Source organism: Halictus rubicundus, chromosome 3 (genome assembly GCF_050948215.1).
Source record: "Halictus rubicundus isolate RS-2024b chromosome 3, iyHalRubi1_principal, whole genome shotgun sequence".
Lineage (NCBI taxonomy): Eukaryota > Metazoa > Arthropoda > Insecta > Hymenoptera > Halictidae > Halictus > Halictus rubicundus.
Window position 1 is genome coordinate 845,190 of NC_135151.1, and position 20,331 is coordinate 865,520.

The 20,331-nt window shown below is 39.1% G+C and overlaps 1 protein-coding gene across 4 annotated transcripts in view; it reads left to right on the forward strand.

Moving 5' to 3' along the window:
• Positions 1 to 8,455, forward strand: part of Frmd5 (FERM domain containing) — a 49,509-nt gene extending 41,054 nt beyond the window's left edge. For 2 of the 4 annotated variants that reach the window (XR_013081901.1, XR_013081902.1), the window contains 3 exons: positions 884 to 1,477; positions 5,797 to 7,023; positions 7,054 to 8,455. Coding sequence is in view for 1 of the 4 variants with exons in the window: in XM_076784677.1 (XP_076640792.1) it covers positions 884 to 1,477; positions 5,797 to 6,209 (1,007 nt within the window). In the remaining 3 variants the exon portion in view is untranslated. The other 2 variants (XR_013081903.1, XM_076784677.1) reach the window with 2 other exon arrangements.
• The last annotated feature ends 11,876 nt before the right edge of the window (positions 8,456 to 20,331 follow it).

A 20,331-nucleotide genomic window follows, 5' to 3' on the forward strand; every position in this document is an offset into this window, starting at 1 on the left:
GTTATTTAATTGCATTGTCACTTCCATTAGCCGTCGTGGTTGTGAAGACCTCTGCAGCGTACCAGAGAAATCTTTCTCAAGTAGCCATTAGGTCCATTCGGTCTCTCACCTTCTTTCCAAACTCGCACAGTTAGAACCGAGCGTTCTAACAAACTTTGGCAACACAGAAATTCCCATCTTTCTTGAACTTTCCAAGCGGAGAGCTTCAACGGAATGATCAAACAACTTTTGCCCCGTTGGCTCTCATTTCTTTGGGACGAAAACATTCCCTAGAAAATAACACTTGTTTGTCCTCACTGTAAATTCTCTATCAGTAGATACATAATCAAACCTTTCTGTAGTTTGACAAGAGAGAAAGAGATTCATAAAATAAGAAAATTGTGGACCAATGGCACGATCACAATATCGTGTCAGTTGGTGTCATGAAAGGGCGGGCACATTATTTTGACCACTTATCTTGCAGCCTTATCTTACAGCTTTGATTGGAAGAAACGAGGACCAGAGAAACAAAGAAGCATAAAGTCTTTCTTTTGCTTGTCACGTTTTATCGCAGCGATATGATCGAATTAAATCGCAGTGATTAGCGTTCTGAAAACGCGTCACAGTATCGCCAAGCATCGAAATCTCCGAGCTGTGCGCACTACGGGACCCACTACTATAACCGAATACCGATAGTTCGATATTACTCTCGACTCGAGCGACACTTTTCAAGAAATAACGAAAATCTTCCGAGTCGGAGCACCGCGGAGAGACGAAAAAAAAGATGCCCGAAAGACAAAATAAAAAAAGAGGGAGAAAGAGAGACAGAGTGTACAGAATCTCGCCGCTTCTTTGGCTTCTTAGATCGTTGATTTGTCTTTTCCTTTTCTTTCTGTTTGTTTAGCCGTAGACGAAAATGATACGCATGCGAGTGCCACCCACAACACCACCGCCACCACCACCACTACCACCACCTCCAACACCACCACAAACCGTGCGAAAGTTAGACTGAAATTTCCCAAGAGCACGCTGAATCGACCGCAACCGTTGTACAGTCAAAAGATAGTGATAGGCTCCGAGGAGTTAGTCGGCCGTGACATCGATAACGTCGTTCGGGAGCGTATCAACGCTCTCGAAAAGAGTCCGAAGGTGGTCAGGTCGACCGTCCTGATAGTAAAGAGCTCGAAGGTGTCGGCGAGGTCGTCGCCGAGGTCCGGTAAGGGGCCCGCGTCCGACACTTACGTGTACCCGGCTGCCGATTCGGGTACGATCATTACAACGGTGATTAACGGTCTTCTCGACCCTAACACCGGTAAGACGGTCCTGCGCAGGTCCAACGAGCAGGTAAGCATGCTCGGCCGACGTGAGAACGAGACGATCTCTTCACGCGGAAAGCCTGCCATCATGAAAACGGCTAACGGTTGCGTTGCGTCGACGAGAATTGACGTCGAGGACGTTAGAAACGGAGTCGAAGCGACCTGGCGGCACGAGAGGACAGGTAAATTCGATAATGGGTTGTCCTTATTCAACGAACCCACACATATATACACCAGATACTCCATACTTCCCAGTGCTATGTCTCGGATTCACCATTGTGCAGAAGTGAACCAGTTGGCTGAAACACCGAAGACTCGCGGAGACGCTTATATGTAACCTTAAGTTTGACACTTTCCTAGTCGAGCATCCAATTTAACGATGCGAAATGCCCCAGCATACCCGCAGAAACTCCCTCAAGGGGATTACACGACGTCACGTGCTGAGAATTGCCCCGCCAATGTACTCTCCGTGCCTCACAAGAAATCCCATGGCAGGAATGCGATAGAAATTCGGCAGCAGTCCGTCCGATTTGGTCATTCCACACGAATTATTGGATAAAGCGATCATACATACTATGACGTCAAACCTTGGGTGCAAGCGAGAACTCCCTTTGCTCCTGTGCCGTCCCACGAGACTTTTTGCGAGGCACAGAGAACAGTGTCGCCAGACCGGGGAAATTGAGGGGAATACAGTTACCCTCTCTTTCTCTCTCATTACGGTGTGAGTCACGTTTGATGGTGACACATGCACAACAGAGACGAAATGCGTCACGTGACGGGACCGTAGCGGAAGCGCGAGGATGCTCGCCGCCGGAAAATGGGGGAATAACTTCGTAGAAGGGGAAGGGTAGAGGGGGAGACAAGTCTTAATCTGGCGACACTGATTGAGGGTACCAATAGTGGAAGTACCTAGTGGCTTTACTGTAGGGTCGCTATTGGATCCCCACTCTCAGCACGAATGGCAACGTCACCGTCTCGTCTAGGAGGGGTTAGACTACGCCAGAGCTGGGCAACTAGCGGCCCGTGGGCCGCACACTGTTTCTTTCACCTATTCTCAGTATCTACCAACGCCCCCCACCATTCGACTGGTATCCTATGAAAGAAATAGCGAGCGACCCTCGGGACCCAGTTTGCCGGCTCTGGAGATAAAGTCAAGCTATAAGTAGTTCTGAAGAGTGGGAGAACCTGCAAACTAATGGTGGGGGTCGCGCAGAAACCTGCTCGGCTCTAGACTACGCTATAGCTTCGTGACGTCTCTCAGATTCTGACTATAAAATTTCCCCCACTATTCATCTCTCGGATCCCTCGATCTGGTAACGCTGAACGCGACTGTTCCGGTTGATGACGAAAACAGAAAAAGGATATGAAAACAGAAAAGTTTCCAGTTTTCCTGAGCGTCGCACGAGTCGCGCGAAGCTGCAGAGGGAATATTGTACGTATAATAATGGGCGAACAGTGGTGGGGATATCGGTCACCAATCAGAACCCTGCCTGGCCAACTAGTCACTTCTGCACAGTACTTTCTTTGTCTCCGTTCTTTCTTCCATCGTAGTGAATGTTCCTTGCACGGATATATTGACGATTGCTCATCGCATATTACTGTTCTGTTACATTTCATTATTACCCTCAGTTCCATTCGTTCGCATAACAGACTGATCAGCATGAGCTTGCGCCTATCAACTAGAATATTCTGTAAAACTTTAAACGTGGATTTAATCAGGGATACCATCTGGAGGTGGGTAAACATGTTCCTTAGCGAACAGTGTACTTTTTAAGAAACTATTGGCATGAACGAATCGTCCCGCACGTATACTTGACGAACTGTCACTCTGTTATCTGTGGGATTTGCTTTACCCAACTCCAATGTTTTGCCGTAATCCTTGATTATTAACGATTTTAGATCTATAGAAATGATGCGTGTGTTTACGTGTGTCCATCAAAAAGGACCGTACCATACGTATGAATGAAAGAAAAACATCCATCATTTTGTAAGTGTTGATTTTAGTAAAAAGATCAGCAGATCATTTTATTTTTCTGAACGTGTTGTGTTAACAACTTTAGAGTTCTGATTATTTTTTGATACCCGTGGAATTAATTTTAACGTTACTGATGTTTTATACTTTTTAAGAAAATTGGTTTGGAAGCCAAAGAGGGGAATGTAAATCAGTTTACAATTAAATTAGTCCTTTCGTGTTAATGTTTTAGTGTTCGTTATTTTGAAGTGATAGTGCGACTTGAAAAGAATGTAGTGTTAATGTACAACCAGTTAGTGGATAATCGTTACAAAAATGCCGCAGATGTCGCAAATATTTTTGACGACCGTTACTTCGCAATTCACACAACGAAAATTTTTCACGTGCGTCGTTATGCGAAACCACACCGCGTGATATGTATAACATCCGGGAAGTAATGAGATTCCTTTGGTACATGTTTTAATATTTCATACAAAGAGCAGAGTACATTGAATGAGACACTGTAACCATCAGACCTTCTTTCAGGTCATCTTTGACCTGACTAAATGATGTAGACGAATATGTCGATTACATTGCTCAATCGAAATTCAACAGTAAAATAATCAATTCAGGTCAATAAAATGAAAGCCAGCAAAAAATTGGAAATATTCAAATTCGTCTTCTGAGAAACAAGTGAATAATATAACTGAGATTAAAGAGAAAAAAAATCATGCTGTTCAACAAAAATGAATAAGAAGTTACGACCAGACTCTTCGTTAACGTCACCTTCAACCTAATCCGAAGATTGTTAATGTTATTTTCAATGTTGCCGCACATTTTTGTTTTCATAGTATTGCAACTGATGTTAAAACGAGTTCAATCCCATAGAGTGTTAAAATATAGTCCAACTTCAATATTTATAAGAATATTGTGAAGAAAAAATATCCTCCATCTACAGGATGTTCGACTGTTAGTAGATATTCTAAAAGATGACTATACATAGTACTTGCAGTTTCGTCTTCGTTTTCAAATTATTAATATAATTGGTGGATTTTGAGTCATTAAAATACCTTGGAAAACGAAGTCGAAATTACGTCGACTTGTACGATCATCCCCGAAGTATCCGCTACACCGAACATTCTACGTGCAAGCACGTTTCGTGTCACTTAAGGCGCGGTTCTATGCTCATATTTTGCAGAGTGACACGCGTGACCTTTTCGTTGGCCCTTGACATTGTCTTCCAATGTTCGACTGAACGGAAGTGTTTAGGTATTCTGTTTCTCGTGGCTCGGCCGGTATAACAGAAAATCTATATTCCTAAAGGAAAAGGGTGAAGCCGAATAAGGGTGTCAAAATGCCCTTGAGCCAAATTAAACTGCGATGACCCGTTCGATAGTCTGCAAAATGAAAATGCTTTCTGCCGAGTTTCCACCCTTCGTCTTCGCAGAAAGGGTGCCCGCAAGAAACATACGAATCGGTTTCCCTTCATCTTTCTAATTTAACACGTTGACTGCCATACCACTCATATACAGTGGCTCACGAAAGTATTCGAACGCTTACGTTTCCAAATTTTAATGAATAAAATAAGATGTACTAAACTAATCTGTATAGAACAATTTGGTATCTGTAGTAAGGGGGAAATCTCAAGATTATGTCAGTAAAATTTTAAAAGGATTCAACAACGTAGGCAGAAGTTATGATATATTTATTAGAAACACGCGTAATAAGTGACTCAGAAAAGTATTTGTGAGTCTAATAAAAGTAAGCGTTCGAATACTTTCGTGAGCCACTGTATGTGGGTAGCGGAATTATTTGTCTATATTGAAAAATGGATTTTTACACTAATACATTCATTGTACCAAATTTGAATTAATAAATTTTAACTGCTCGTTTTGACTGTTTTATGTCAGCTGATGGTTTTTCGCCGGAGCAATGTAGACATAAAGCATAAACTGTCGTGCCGGAGCCGGTCCGTCCCGGATAGTGTAGATCGACCTTTACAGTGTACGCTACGTATTCGTCAACATCTCTCGCATTGAAAACACATTTGTCTCCGTGAAACTTCAACAAGAAGTATCCAGTATCCAATCGTTCTGTCGTTTCCCACTGTTTACAAGAAAAATTTCCAATTGGAAAAAGTGTAGTACACATTCCGATAGCCGCAATGCCCTCGACCTTTCCGCCCTTGGACTCGATACGAAAAATGGGGCGAAAGAATGAGATCTGATCCGAACGATCCTTGCGGCAGCCGTACCGGCCATGAAACACGACAGAGAATTCTCTGGTTGCAATCTATCAAACGATCCGCTTTAATTGGGCTCAAGGTCAGTCTTGCCTCCCTTGTCCGGCGTTATACCCCGTGTTCACGTTTCATTCACACAATCCCAATCCGCATCGTGAATGTAGAGTGGCATCTCGGTATTGTCTACGACACGCAAAAAACAAAAAAAAAAAATAAATAAAAACAAACAAACAAAAAAGAAAAAGCGAAAAAGCAATTGGATCGCGGAAAGGCCCGTCAGTGAAAACACCAGCCTGTTTCTGTTTCAGTCGGTCAACACGAAGGGGACGTGAACGACTACTACTTCAGGGACTCGTTCGACCATTCCTTGTCCGAGAGCCAGCTTCTGGACTCGTCCGGGAAAACGCATAGTCGTTCGGTGACGCCTGCACCGAAGATGCTTCAAAACCCGAAGTCCTGCACCCAGCAACACCTGCATCATCAATCGCAGTTCGGTCGTCGGCTGGACAAGTCCAGGCACAAAAGTCTGCGAATAGTGAAGCTGTTCATACCGGCGTTTGTGCTCACGGTCACGGTTCTGTTCATTGTGATCGTACTGGTGTTCGAAACAGACACGATGCTCTTCAACAGCCTACGCAAGACGCCAGAAATGGTGGCCTTAAGGAACCAATATTATATCCCCATCAAGGAGTTCCTGAGGACAAATCTCGGCCTATTTTGATGCGACCCGTCAATGACCGGGCTGAGGTCGTCCCTTCTTGCTAAGTAGCTCCCTTCAGTGCCAAGTCGCGAAAACGATCTTGCCTGGACCAGAGGGGCGGGAATCTATTCACGCCGTTTCTCTGTCACGTGTCCTGTCTAGTTTCTTTTTCCATCCTTGCCATCAGTCGATCAACCGCTTCGATTTTAATCTTTCTTTTGTACCGGTTCGATCGGACGTGTCGCTGACTAGTTTACGAAGTGACCTGAGTCGCCAAGTTACCTCTTGGTGTTTGAACTGCGAAGTCAGAACGATCAGATTGTGGATCATGTAAATTCACATTTTTTAAGGCTTCAAAACTTAGATTCCAGTTGGATCCAGTTGGATTCTATCGAAATTTTGAGGTGCGCAAACGTTCTGATGATTTGGAGGCACATTAATGCAATCTAGCGGTAGCAAAATTGCTACCTCTCGCTTCAACGGATTTATTAACGGAGCAAAATGAAATTAGGACGATCAGGCTACATCTGAAACTTAGGATTCTATCGAAGTTTGTACTCTATTGAATTTTTCAACTATTTTCCATGATGCGTAAATTTCCGGAATCTAGCGACAGTAAAATTGCTACTTTTCGATTCAGTTGATCGATCGATCAAGCGAAATAAATACTATGGTTAATCGGACACTATTCAAGATTGCAGATTGCCATGCAAATTTCACAATGTGATGCAGGCAGAGTAGTAATTAACCAAAATTTTGCCTCGTTGGCTGACCATGGGTCGATCGTTATCTCGCTGGAAACATACTTGAACTTTATAGAACACTACCTACTTTGGTAGTCGGCCATTCATGGCGGCACTGTCAGCTAGCGCGGCACTGCTGTATTTGATGCGTCGCAGTTATCTCACAGGAGGCATCGAGAGGTAATTAATGTGTTTACATCAATCTTGCTTGATCGTTCGGACAATCGCTCAATGTCACACGTTGTTTTATCTGTTTTGTTTGTTTTTGCATAGTTTACTTAAAAATTATTTGACTTTGAACGAGTCTCTGCAGGGTATTGATTATATCATTTACATGTGATTTAGGTCACTTTATAATTAGCGGCACATATGTCTGACGAGAATATTCTTCATCCTGCCACGTCTTAACTGTATTCATAATAACGGATATTTAACACGTTCGCATCGGCTTCAATTAAACGTTCTAACTTTAAGTTTAACTGCGTTGATCGGACCTCGATTATACGAACTTGTTAGGAAATCGTTAACTTCCGCCAGCAAGTGTATTAACAAAAATCTAATCCAACCGCCTCGATGAACTAACATTTACTTAACATTCAATTTTTGTTCCACACAATCGAAAACACGTTTCCAGAGCATACGGATCGCATAATCGGAGTTTCATTCCGATGTTTATTTTTACGAGGACATATCAGCTCTCGTTTGTCGAACTAAAAACAATATAATGGCAGACTGCGGATTTTATGCATTCACAGCATACAACGTTGTCTGCGATTTAATACAGTAAAAAGTATTAAAAAAAAGTATAATGTTATTTTTACTTTATTTAGGACCCAATCGAATCCTTAGTAATATGAACGAATGTTTTGTTTTTGAATAATTAAAATCTGCGTACAAATATAGTCTTGGTGAACTGATTCAGTGAATCGCCGTAGCCAACGTGTTGAATATTTAGTAATTAACATACTGCATCCCCTGAAAACAAATTGAAAATGTACAATATTTCTCATGGAGCTCTGTTTTCCAAGAAAATCGCATTTAATTAAACACACAACGTTCCCAATGATTTCATTGTGCTTTTGCCTATTGTTTCGTATCAAATGATACCTAGCTAAGCTACGAACCGCCATTGCAAACAATTGGTAATCGATATCGAACGCATTGTTTAACTTGAATACGACTTTTTCGAGAACAAGGATGCACACGAGAACCTCGATACCAGACTTTCAATTCGTTTTTCACCAAAAAATGACCTTCTTCTCAGTTTGTTCACCGATCACCCCGATCCATCAAGTTTTAGGCGAATTTACACACCTTCTTCGCTTTGGATATACGTCGCCGAAGAATCATCCACAATGAATGTGATAGATGAAAACCGGAGTACTTAACTTTTTTAATGACTGAATTCAATCCAGTATACGCATCCACACGGAGCATTGAAACTGAACGAGTTTGGACAGGTTTACACAGGTCTAGACTACGGTTTTTATGCATTTCTCACAAAAATCAATAGGGTAAAGAACCCAATTAGTAATTATACCTAGTTTTAAAGCATAATGAATATTAAAAAAGAGATATTCAATTTTTCATTAAAATCAGTTAATATGTTGTATATCTCTTTTTTAATATACATTAGGCTTTAGAAATAAGTGTAATTAATATAGGCACAGTAATTGGGTCCTTTAAGTGAAATATAAAACTGTGAACCCATTCAAAGAATTTAAGAATTTTATTACATTATTTTCGACTTGTTTGACTTATATAGGATTATTGGAAGAAGGAATACGATTCTATAGAACTTCTGTTCACCAGAATTAACTCTGAAAGTTTTCATTTTGCATAAAGGTCCGTAGTCTACTAATCACTTTGGGTGATCATTTTATGGATGAATCATCTCAGACGTACATCCGAAGTGAAAAGTCTAAATTCCCCTTCACACACACCAGAGGTTTCTACGTATTTCGTTGCGCGCAGTTTTCGAGGGTGTTCAATGGGACTTTGTTTGCGAGTTTCGATCGAATCGCAATTTTTACGGATTCGGGATGGAAATCGATATCCGCGTGTCAGACGGTAAACATCGCGAATCGACGACGTTGTTCACTTGGATTTCATTATGCAGGATTAGATCGTGTACACCAGTATGTTTTTGGGACTTGCGATAGAGCGGTCAGAAGTCTTAGGTAGTTCATTGCACAATATACTTTCACACTCCATTTACGACGACCGTGTATTGTAACGTGTATAGATATTACTGTATTTTCTGATAAAACGAAGTTCGATACTTGTTAAGGATCTCGTTTCACAGATGCTTGGAACACTAATCAACTGCCAGAAACTAATGTTTTCCATTCTCGTTGTTACGTGTGCATTCGAAAGTCAATTCGCTGTCAAAGTGAACGAAGTTAAGAGTGAAAGTTAGGGATGCGCGGCTACCCGAAATATCGGGTTAGGGTCGGGCCGGGAAATTTTCACGGAATCGGGTAGGGATCCCAAAAGTTTGCAATGTTCCGGTACCCGAAAAGTTAAAATTGGGGGTGTGAGGGTACCCGATATTTTCGGTTCGGATCGAGATCCCGAAAATTTATAAAGTTCGGATGTCCCCAAAAGTTAAAACGGAGGACGTGCGGGAACCCAAAAAGTCAATATGGGGGTCCAAGAAATTTTTCGAATTCGTGCGGGGATCCCAAAAGTTTGCAATGTCCTGGTACCCGAAAAGTTAAAATTAGCGATGTGCGGGAACCCGAAAAATTAAAATTAGGGGTGTGCGGGTAACCGAAGCTGCAGTCGTGTGGAATCGATTTCGAAGATCCCAAAAATTGATAATCACACAAGTATGCCGCTCCTTCACGACCTTCCAATCGAGTTTTGCATTTCAAATTTTCCGAGTACCCGAACATTGAAAATTTTCGGAATCCCGACCCGACCCTAGGCTTGAGTACCCGCGCACCCGTAATAAAAATAAATTCGATTGATTGGTTTCGAAAGTTTATTTCGCTATAGCGTATCGCTATTGGAAAATACAGTGATTCGATGGACTCATTGTGAAAGTAAATCCAAAGGAGCACTTTTCATTAGCGGCATGTAGATAGGATGTTCATTATATGGATTATGTTGCCAGTTTGCCAATGGTGTAACCCAGAGCTGCTCAACATGCCCGTGGGCACAGAGCTACGGAGTGGGGGTAGCGCAGCCGTATCTGGCCACGTAGCTGTGACAATGCGTGTGACAAACACATGCAGCCTTGCCCGCAGGGGCGTGGCAAGAAAATTGCTACCCGTACGGGCAGACGCTGATCAGCGCTGGTGTGACCTATAGAGTTCAGAGATTACTTCTGTAGAAGTTTTTCGTTTCTTTTTTCAACGGAGTATTGATCGAGGTGTGTACAAAATAGGTTTATGGGATTAAGATACAATCGGACGATATGTATAAACGATATGTGTACATTCATTTGATACAATTTCTATTAAATTACTAACACTGTCAGTATTCTGATCGAAGCGTGGGGAGCGCGATAGATGACAGACAGGTCTCTGTCAGTTGATGCTCATCATGATTAGACGGGACCTTTTTACTTGATTTTCGTTCGAACTTGTTCTGGCCGATAGTTCTGCTATCGATACGTACGTCGAATAGGAAGAAATGTTTTACGGTGGCACCTGTAAATACTCTTTCCTTTATTTCTGTGATGAAAAAGTGAGAACATATTCTTTTGTAGGTAAATATACTTTTGAAAATAGCAAATATAATGAAGTAGATACATTGCGTTTAAATGTACTTTTAATTGTTTATTGTAACATCGAATTTATTCGTTTAGCGGATTATGTAGCAATTTTAAAATGTGGTTTAATATTTATTACGGACTTCTTGGTATATTCTAGGAAGCGAATGTAAAGTCCTGGAAATAGGAAATGCAACTTATTATGCAACAACAAATTTCTCGTACGGTTCCGTTGTTACAATGTTTTGATAAATATTTTATTTGTCACTTTTTTGTATGATCAGAAATAAGCAGGAGTATTTAGGTCCCTAATTTCATGTTGCATTCGCCACTCTTTTGCAAATGAATGATATAACGAAACAAGATAAAAGTGAGATGATATTTATTTATATATTTTTTAAATAAAAACGCAAAGACAATTTTAATTGCTCGTAGAATACGTTCTTTTAAAATAAAAACACATAGACGATTCTAACAGCTCTCGGAGTAAATGTAATTTCATAAAAACTGTTCAAAAACAAGCTGAATTTTCTTTCTATTTTATCAATGCTTAGTCATCTCGTGTATCATGCATTTATAAAGAGAAGAAAAACCGAACAACGTCAAAACATTAACATTCCGTGCATGCGTCACAATTGACGTTTCGCGAGATCAATCTAAGATAACGAATTGCTTCCAAAAATGATTAAATCGATTAGATAAAAGCGTGACGAATATTTGTGATCGAAACGTTCGCGGAAACGCGACCGAAAAGAAGTGCGGAGAGTGCAATTTTAGGTTTTCGGTTTCGGCGAAGACCATGCGGTAGAGCTTTTCGTTTATTTCTACGGTATGATTGACGTTTACAGTACCTGTGCCCAGTGTCGCCAGATGCGGGGGTGGGGGTACGAATCGAGGGGAAAAAGTCACGTGACCGGGCCGTGACAGAAGCGTGGGGGAACAGCACAGTAGAAGAGAAAATTAGAGTGGGGGAACAAGTCTTGATCTGGCGACTCTGGCTGTGCCACCTGACCATACCGAGTGCATTCATAACAATCATTTAATGATCTCATTTTTCAATTGTTTTATTTGATATCTTGCCATTTCGCTATGCGACTACCATTTCGTCGAATCCGATGGTTCGAATCGAATGGGGAGACCGTGCGAGGATAACGATACAACTGAAAGTGAATGTTGGAGTATTTTTTTCTGAGTCGTTGCTTTTGTAGTAGGCTATTTTGTCGTTTATCGTTTCTAAAATAAGATTATCGCCTTTAGTTTTCGGCGTTCGTTGATTCGTTGCGTTCGATTAGCGAGTTTTTGGAATCCGTTTTGAGAAGCGCGTCTTCGCGGAAAGACCAATGTTGACAAACATCTGTCGGAGTAACTGTGACTCGTTTTTACAATATCGTCATGGTAGGAAAATCAAATTAACGTTAGTTAACGAGATTTAGGCGACAACTTATAGTCAGTTAATTTCTCAAACGTTTACTATTCAATTTACTCGAATGGTGTCGGGTATAGTTGTCATACTTCATTATCGATTATTTGAACTGTTCATTCGAACAAGAAGAATTCTTGAAGAATATGTTAAACGCTCGTTCTTTCGTATGTTCTTAACAAACAGGGCGCGGTTTGCAAAATAGATCGATTGCAACGTGAGAAATTTCGAAGCAAGACGAGATCTACGGATGGATCGTTTGAAGTTTCATATATCGAAAAGATATTCATTATTTTAGCATACATTATACATTTTTGTGTAATCGTTTGAAACGTTTCCAGTTTGATTGATCCACTTTTAAGCGAAGTTTCGTGAATTGAAAAATAATTTAATCGATTTTCTTAAATTGTGGTAGCTGTTCTCAAATAAAAATTGACTTGATAGAGGTGCGCTGCTATTGACGAAGAGTATTTTGTCAAAGAAAGTAAACGGTCAAATTAAAATGCACGCGTTGGACATTATTTTCATGTTATTGTAAGCTCTTCGAACAATTACAAATAATTCAAACCTGTGTAATTTTACGTACACGATTTTGTATAGCAAGAGCAATTTCGTAAAAATTCTCAAATTCTATATCTTTTAATATTAACAACGCTCAAATCATTGTTTTCACATTGTCTATTGTTGTAAGCATTCTGACCATTTCGTAAAATTTCTCAGACTTCATTTCTAAACGAGCCGAAAAATAATGTATATTTATTTATTGGATGTAGATTTATAAGTGATATAAATTATTAAGATAATACAAAATATTATTAGACATTTCGTTGGGATAAAATGAATAATAATGGTTCCTTTTCAAATTTTTGCTGTGTTAAATTATGTAATTGAAAAATCGAACACTTACCGTCTGCAGCTGATGTCTGCAAAAGAACGCGTGCACGCATAATTCTCGCGATGATCACGATAGATTGTTTAACAAAATACTTTTTGACAATGCTAGCACAACGTGTGGGTACGTTCTAAGATAAAGTACAGAGCGATCGGATGGAAGACCACGATCACAGATTCCTGCGAGCAGGGTCACGATCGCAGCGGCGCGTGATCGTCGCAAAAATTTAAATGTTTTCCTCGTTTCGAACGCATCTTCCTGAATTGAATCGAGAAATAGAAAAAGGAGTAACGATCCGTGTCGAATGGCCTATCGTACTGCTAACATAAGCGAAACGCATGAACAAAAGACAAAAACAAAAAAAGTCTACTCTCGACGCGTCATCTCGTTCTCGAATCGCGAGTGCGACACGCTCATGTACAAGCGCACGTGAATACAAAAATGTACGTGGGTGTACACTGTTAACGCGAAACAAACAAACAAACAAAAATATTACATAATTTATCATTAAAGATAACGGAAAAGAACTTAGGCGAATATGTAATATATTATACATACATCTTATTAGCGAGCCAATCAGTTAAATCATTATTTATAGAGGTATTAGGTACAATTTTAAACGGTCAACGAAAAGCAATTATTTGATAATTAAATGTAGCTTGTAAGCAATTTTAATGCGTAAGAACGTTAGAGGAATCTCTGGGGGAAATTATGGGAGCAAACTGGTACTGTGAGTGTTTTATTAATTTCGCGATGGCGGCGATTATGTTCGAAGCTACTGACACCGAACATCTTCGTTTTTCAATGATACTTTGCTCAAATTAGTTTTGTGGTATTTAATAAAAATTAAAACGTTATCATCAATTTATTGATAGACTAGGAATGAATATAATTGAATAGGGAAAAAAGGAAAAGGTTTACTCAGACAAGATCCAAATCAATTATAACAACTTTTAGTATTTAATTATTGCATAATATGTGTTCGAGTATTTTTAAGGATCATTGTTTAACGAAGGTCTTTGCAAACAGATCATCTTCTACATTATTTCCTAATACAACAGGGAATTGTTTGTTATAATTTATCAGTATCTTTTATTCCAGTTCGTTTTGTTATTTAATTACGCTTTAATCTTTATAATTTACCTAAACGAGTTGGTTAGTAGACGTAAAAGTTTCACCTACACGTTAATCATAGCATTTCTTCATGACATCGTAAATTTCATAACTGGAATTGCTAGAAAATAAATTGTCACCAATAATCAGCTGAGTTGCCATAAATTGTTAACATAGGATCGTAATATCTGTTCGGAAGAAGCAAAATAATATCCTCGTAAATAGTATGCAAATTATACTTGTTCCGATCGAGCATGTACTTAATTGTTCCGCAAAACATGTTACGATTTGTTACAAACAGTTTCAACGTTACAAATAATTTAATATCAGAGAAGGCGTTTATTGAACAATCATGCGATTTGTGTACACGATGACAGTATACAAGGTGAGCCGGATGCTGACAGCCAAATTTTTGTGTAGCTGAAATCAAAATGCGAGAAACAGAATTCATACAATTACAAATCATTTGTAATTATTACCTTACGTCGCTTATACAACGGAAGAATAGAAACACCATTCGAATGGTTCATATTCAATTCGAGTATTGACATTTCTAATATTAATAGTATTTATTATTGAAGAAACTGAGTGTCTACAAGAAACAAATTTTATTTTTACGAAAAATGAAAACAGAATAACAGAAAAATACAAAGGACATTTTAATATTTTATATTCAATTTGAATATGGATATTTCTAAACTTCTAAAGTCGATAGACGGTGCATCTATCATTGAATTAGCATTTTCCTTGAGTATGTCTACGAACAACTTTTATTGTCATGAAAATTAAATTGCTGTTTGACTATTATTTTCGCGAGTGGACTTAGAGGAAGTACAGTAAAGTTTTCTTCTTCGAGAAGCTCGAGCTACCTCGGTCGCCGAGCAGCGTAAATTATAAACATGCCGCGTAATCCGACACCGGGTCGGGTATATCAGTGTGAACCACTACTAATCCAATTACAAAACTTCTTTGTTTTTCATTATTTTTTTAATGGGACTTGCGCCAACTTATTTGTGGCATTTTTCTGATTAAAATCACACTAAACACGGTATAATTTGGACTGCATTTAGTGGTTTAATTGAAGAGCTCAGGGCAACAAACGGTCAGCTTGATGTCGACGTGACTGCCCACTAAGATTTTCAGAATCGTTCGGAGCAACAAATAGTCACAAACGTCTCATGATATGACCGTTTGTTAACACCGAACTATCGAAAGAATTTGTTCTGTTACCGTCCGTCCGTGTTTACACGCGCTATCCTTTTCTACGTTCGGCGCGGTCGAAAAAATAGTAGTCCTACACGATCTACGTCACAGCACGGACCCCGAGGATTAGGCTTAGATCAAGACTTTACTGTACTATCAAATAACGATGCTATGCTTCTGCGAATCGTCAGTTTATTGAGTTGAAACCTGGGACACCTTGTACGACGAATTAGTTGATTTGCTCGTGGCATCATCTAGATTTCGAGACGCTTCGTGGTTCGTTCGAGCGACGATTGTATTACGAATCCCTCAGGATCGAATAACGTTTCTAGTTTAATCCATTACGATTAAATGTCAACTAGATGTTCCAGCACAAATCGATCGACGGTAACGCGTAAGAAACCAAATTGAATTTTATAAAAAAAAAAAAGGAAGAGGAAAAAAAGAACGAATCAAAATACTTTGCGACTCTTCGTAATAGTAAGGGTTCCCTTTCGCTGCAATGATCAAATGTGTATCTCTCGTGCCCTGCGACGACGAGCGTCGTTTCTTCGAGTGCGGGAACAATCGCGAAGAAAATCGTTGCTCGAGGGAAGATCTCGTTAGATCTTCACCGGCAGAGATCGATCTTCGTTGTTCCCGCGGCTTTCAATCTCACCCGTTTTCCTGAAAGTGCCTACGCTATTCTAAACTCTTTTTGGAAGTTGCTGTTCGCTGAGTTTTCGAAAAAAAAAGAAATAATTGTATTCGTATTCTAACATTTACTCGATACCCATCATCAATTAAACGAACTCGGGCTTGTCTGATTACACCCGACACTTATAGCAGAGAAGACACTGTCCAACTTTCCAGCTCTGATAAACAATAGGAAATCATTATTGACTTTTGAACGCAATTTTTTAAGAAATTTACGAAGAGAAATCGAATTTTGTGTGACTCCACAGTAACTGCCACATGCAATGATACGTTTTTTGTAGCATTATAAACATTTGGAAGTTTACAACAAAAATTTTGAGGCAAGCAAAGTTGCGTTGACCAACCGTTTTTTTTTAATGTTTATCGATTTATTTCGAGAAATAAGTGCGTAAAGAAAAATCCTTTTGATACACTTATACACAGTGTAAAATCCGCTGTACAGAGTGGTGTAGTTAAATTTCGACTTATTTTTCCGAATAAATTGGAAAACTTATAAAAAGTTGAGTCAACGGTGCCCTGTTGCCTTCGAACCTTATCCCAACACATTTAAATGTTTAGAACGCTACAAAAACTATTCCGTCGTATTTGGAAGAGTCTATGGTCTCGATTTGTGCAAGAGACATTTATAAAAATGTCAAGATTGAAACTCAAAAAGTGTTTAAATTCGGAAACGTGATCTTCTCTTCTCTTCTCTATTAATTATCAGAATGCAAAGAAAAGTTAAAAATTTGTTGGACAGTGTGATTAAACTGCGGATGTTTATGTGCGTTGTTGCTCGAACAAGTATAAATGATACAAAAATAGGAAACCACCAACGAATAACATTGTCATTCGCCTGATTTTATAAATAAGAGTACTAAGAAAACGATAATTTCATTATCATAATGACCCTATTGAAATTATGAAAATGAGATAATTTACTTGTTTATCGTTTGTCGAATTTTGCAAAACTCTGTTTTCTTTCTTTCGTGCAACGTTGAGATTTTCATAAACATTCGCAGTCTAGTAATAAAGCCGATGTTTGTATTAAGCTGCGAGTGCAACGTCCTTTCGATTCAAGATAGTCAATCATCGAACGAGGATGCTTTGTTCTTTTTAAAACAAGAAGAGACCGAATGATTTCGGGCAATAGCAACCGATATTATGTAGAACATCCAGGAGACTGTTACAGAAAATTCTTTCCCGCGGAAAGAAGGGTTGTTCGATGCAGGAACAATTCTAAGAGATTAGAACGGTATCCGTGCAACTGATTTTATTAATTAATTAGACTGTGGATATTTCCGCGATGCTTGATTTTAATACCATTCAAGATTATTCCCACTGGGTTCGAAATTAAATAATAGCTTTGCGTAATGGGAGATTGGTGCGAAAGATACGTGATTGAGAGACGTAGTAAAAAAATTAATTTATCTAATTAGGAATCAATTTTGATTTAAATTACTGGTACAGGTCTTTTTCTAAGAAAGCTTCCAAAATAAATATATAGAAATGACATTGTTATAGAGAATTAATTGAACCAGTGTATTAAATTGGTATTGAATATTAACTTTAAATAAATATGAATGCTCATGGTTTATCTTTGAAGATGTCTCTTAAAGAATGGAAGACATAATTTCTGTTTCAAGTATGAAGTATACAAATTAATTCATAGCCTTTTCTTCTCGAATTTTTTGATTATTTCTAAACGATCAAAATACATCCCATTATTAAAAATATAAATAATTACTGAATTTCCAATTTGGTGGAAAAAATATTTGTGTCTAAAATAAAGCTGATTTGTAAGGGCCACAAATTAATTTGTACACTCAATATAAGAGCGGAGAATCTTTAACAGAGGAGCCCATCATCGAGGTTACTATTTCATTGCCATTGGTGCGTTCGGATATGTATTAAAACTGCGTGAGATCCACAGTCTATCGATTAGCCGTGGCTTGTTTCGAAGGACAAAGCACCATCTAACCACGAATTGTATAAACAAACGGATGTCAATTGCAATATAATAACTTTAGATATTTAAAAGTAAGAGCGCCCAGACCATTCGATGTAACGATCCGCTGCAACGCGGACGTTATCAAATTCCGAGTCGAGTGGGAGAATTAAACACGTTCGAATAAATAAACAAATTTCGGAAGCGAGCAAGAATTCGATTACAGGACGAGTTTAATAACCGCTTCGTGTTCTCAAAGTCGGAAACGTACTCTACCGCGTTTTTTGGATAGCTTTAACTTACCGAGCAACAGAAATTAAAAAACCGACTCCCGTTTAGCAGAGACATACCAAAAATTATGGTCGCCACTGTGCAACAGGCTGATCGTAGAAAATTTTCGCACTGCTCTAATCTGATTAATATTAAAAAATATCAACATCATGGACCTCGTTAAGACACTTATAAGGGCCAAGTACAATTGGTTGCAGAAATGGTAGGCTGGTTCATTTATATTTTTCGTCGTGAACGAATTTTAAAAGAATACAATCCATAAAATTGTTTAAAAGTTCTTTTTATGAACATGCGAATAGACTACGCGAAACTTTTCTTCTATCGTGTACGCTCATAGTCGCCAGATGTGGGGAGGGAGCATGAATTCAGCGGAGAAAGTTATCCTCTGACAATACCGGGTTAGTCACGTGACATTGTGACACAGACAAGACAGAGACGGAACATGCCGCGTGACCGTCCCTTGCCGGAAGCATGCAGTGTCGCCAGATGAGGGGATGAAGCACGAATCGAGGGGAAAAAGTTACCCTCCCTCTGCCAGTACCGCGACAAAGACGAAACGCGTCACGTGACCGGGCTGCGGTAGAAGGGGGTGCTAGGGTGGGGGAAAAAGTCTTGATCTGGCGACACTGGAAGCATGGGTTGATAGCAGGGTAGAAGAGGAAATTAGGGTGGGGGAACAAGTCTTGATCTGGCGACTATGTGTGCGCTTTCGATCGTACATTGCCAAGAGTTGGCGACTCGTCTGCAAGAAAACGAGGAGTCGGCACAAAAGATTCTGCACTCATTCAAAGACACACCGAGGGCTTGTAGAAAAGAAGTGGTTCCATTCCTCTATCCCGCAACCCGATTCGCATAATTGTTTACCCGGTTTCGTTGGCATGTTATGTACATACGTATAGCGAAAGTTACGGAACGTAATTGAACATGTAACTGATAACTTCTACGTGTCATAATCATTTACGATTACAATCATTCGCCAATAAGAGATACTAATATTAAGTCGAATAAGTTCAACTGTGCCATATTTGTGATCTAAATTACACGAACATATACACGTGCACACACGTACACACAGTGACATACACACGACCATACGTACACACTGTCGTTGAAATTATCTCGGTGATGAATGAGAATATTGTTTAGAGAAATAGAGGAATTAATTGTAGCGCGTGGACAAAGTAACACGGAACATTGTATTATTAGGGAATGTTTTAAGGCAACTTACGCAGTTGTAGCAACTATGCCAGTCTTCACCATAATTGTACCATAATTTTCTGTTCGTTAATTTCGTTTAGTTGATTGTCGGATCGCGCGTTATTCATTTACATTGTTCATTTGACGTTGATGTTCGTAAATGTGATCAGTGTGTTATTACAGTTTTAATAAACTGCGGATCTGTGTGCAAATTCATATTTTTACAGACTGTTTGACAAAAAAACAGTACACGCATTCGTTTTGTCTGCTAGAAAATTTCTGTAGGTCGTAATGAAAATATTATTAATTATTATTAACGCAGACGTTTCTTTGCAAATTTTACAAATTTATATAAATGCATAAAGATCCGCAGTTTATTTATCAGACTCTCGCTAGGTTCATCGAAACTTTCGACAAAGAAGCAAATCGTTTCACGATGCTTGCGTTCAGTTTGTACCAGAACTAATTTATTGTTGTATGTATTAGGCAATTCCAAAAACAATGCCGTTCTTACAAGTACTGTGCCTACATTAATTATAGTTATTTTTAAAGTGTAATGAATATTTAAAAAGAGATATTAAATTTTTTCATTAAAATCAGTTAATATGTTATATGTATATCTGTTTTCTTAATATTCATTATGCTTCAAACATAAGCGTAATTAATATAGGCACAGTAATTGAGTTCCTTACCCTACGACACTTAACAAAAATAGCTTCGTTGACATCGAGTTTCAAATTTACAACCAAACACTAACGAAACTCGAACGTGCTGAATCGATGTTTACGTTACCCTAGAATCGAAACAGATCGATAGACGATGTTCAAGGTGTCAAAAAAAAAAAACATGCCAAAATTGACCAGACCAAAAATTGTTCGAATTGCGTGTTAGATATTTGTTCGAATAATAATCCCGTGTGTAGGTGTTCCGTTTCCGGTGTAGC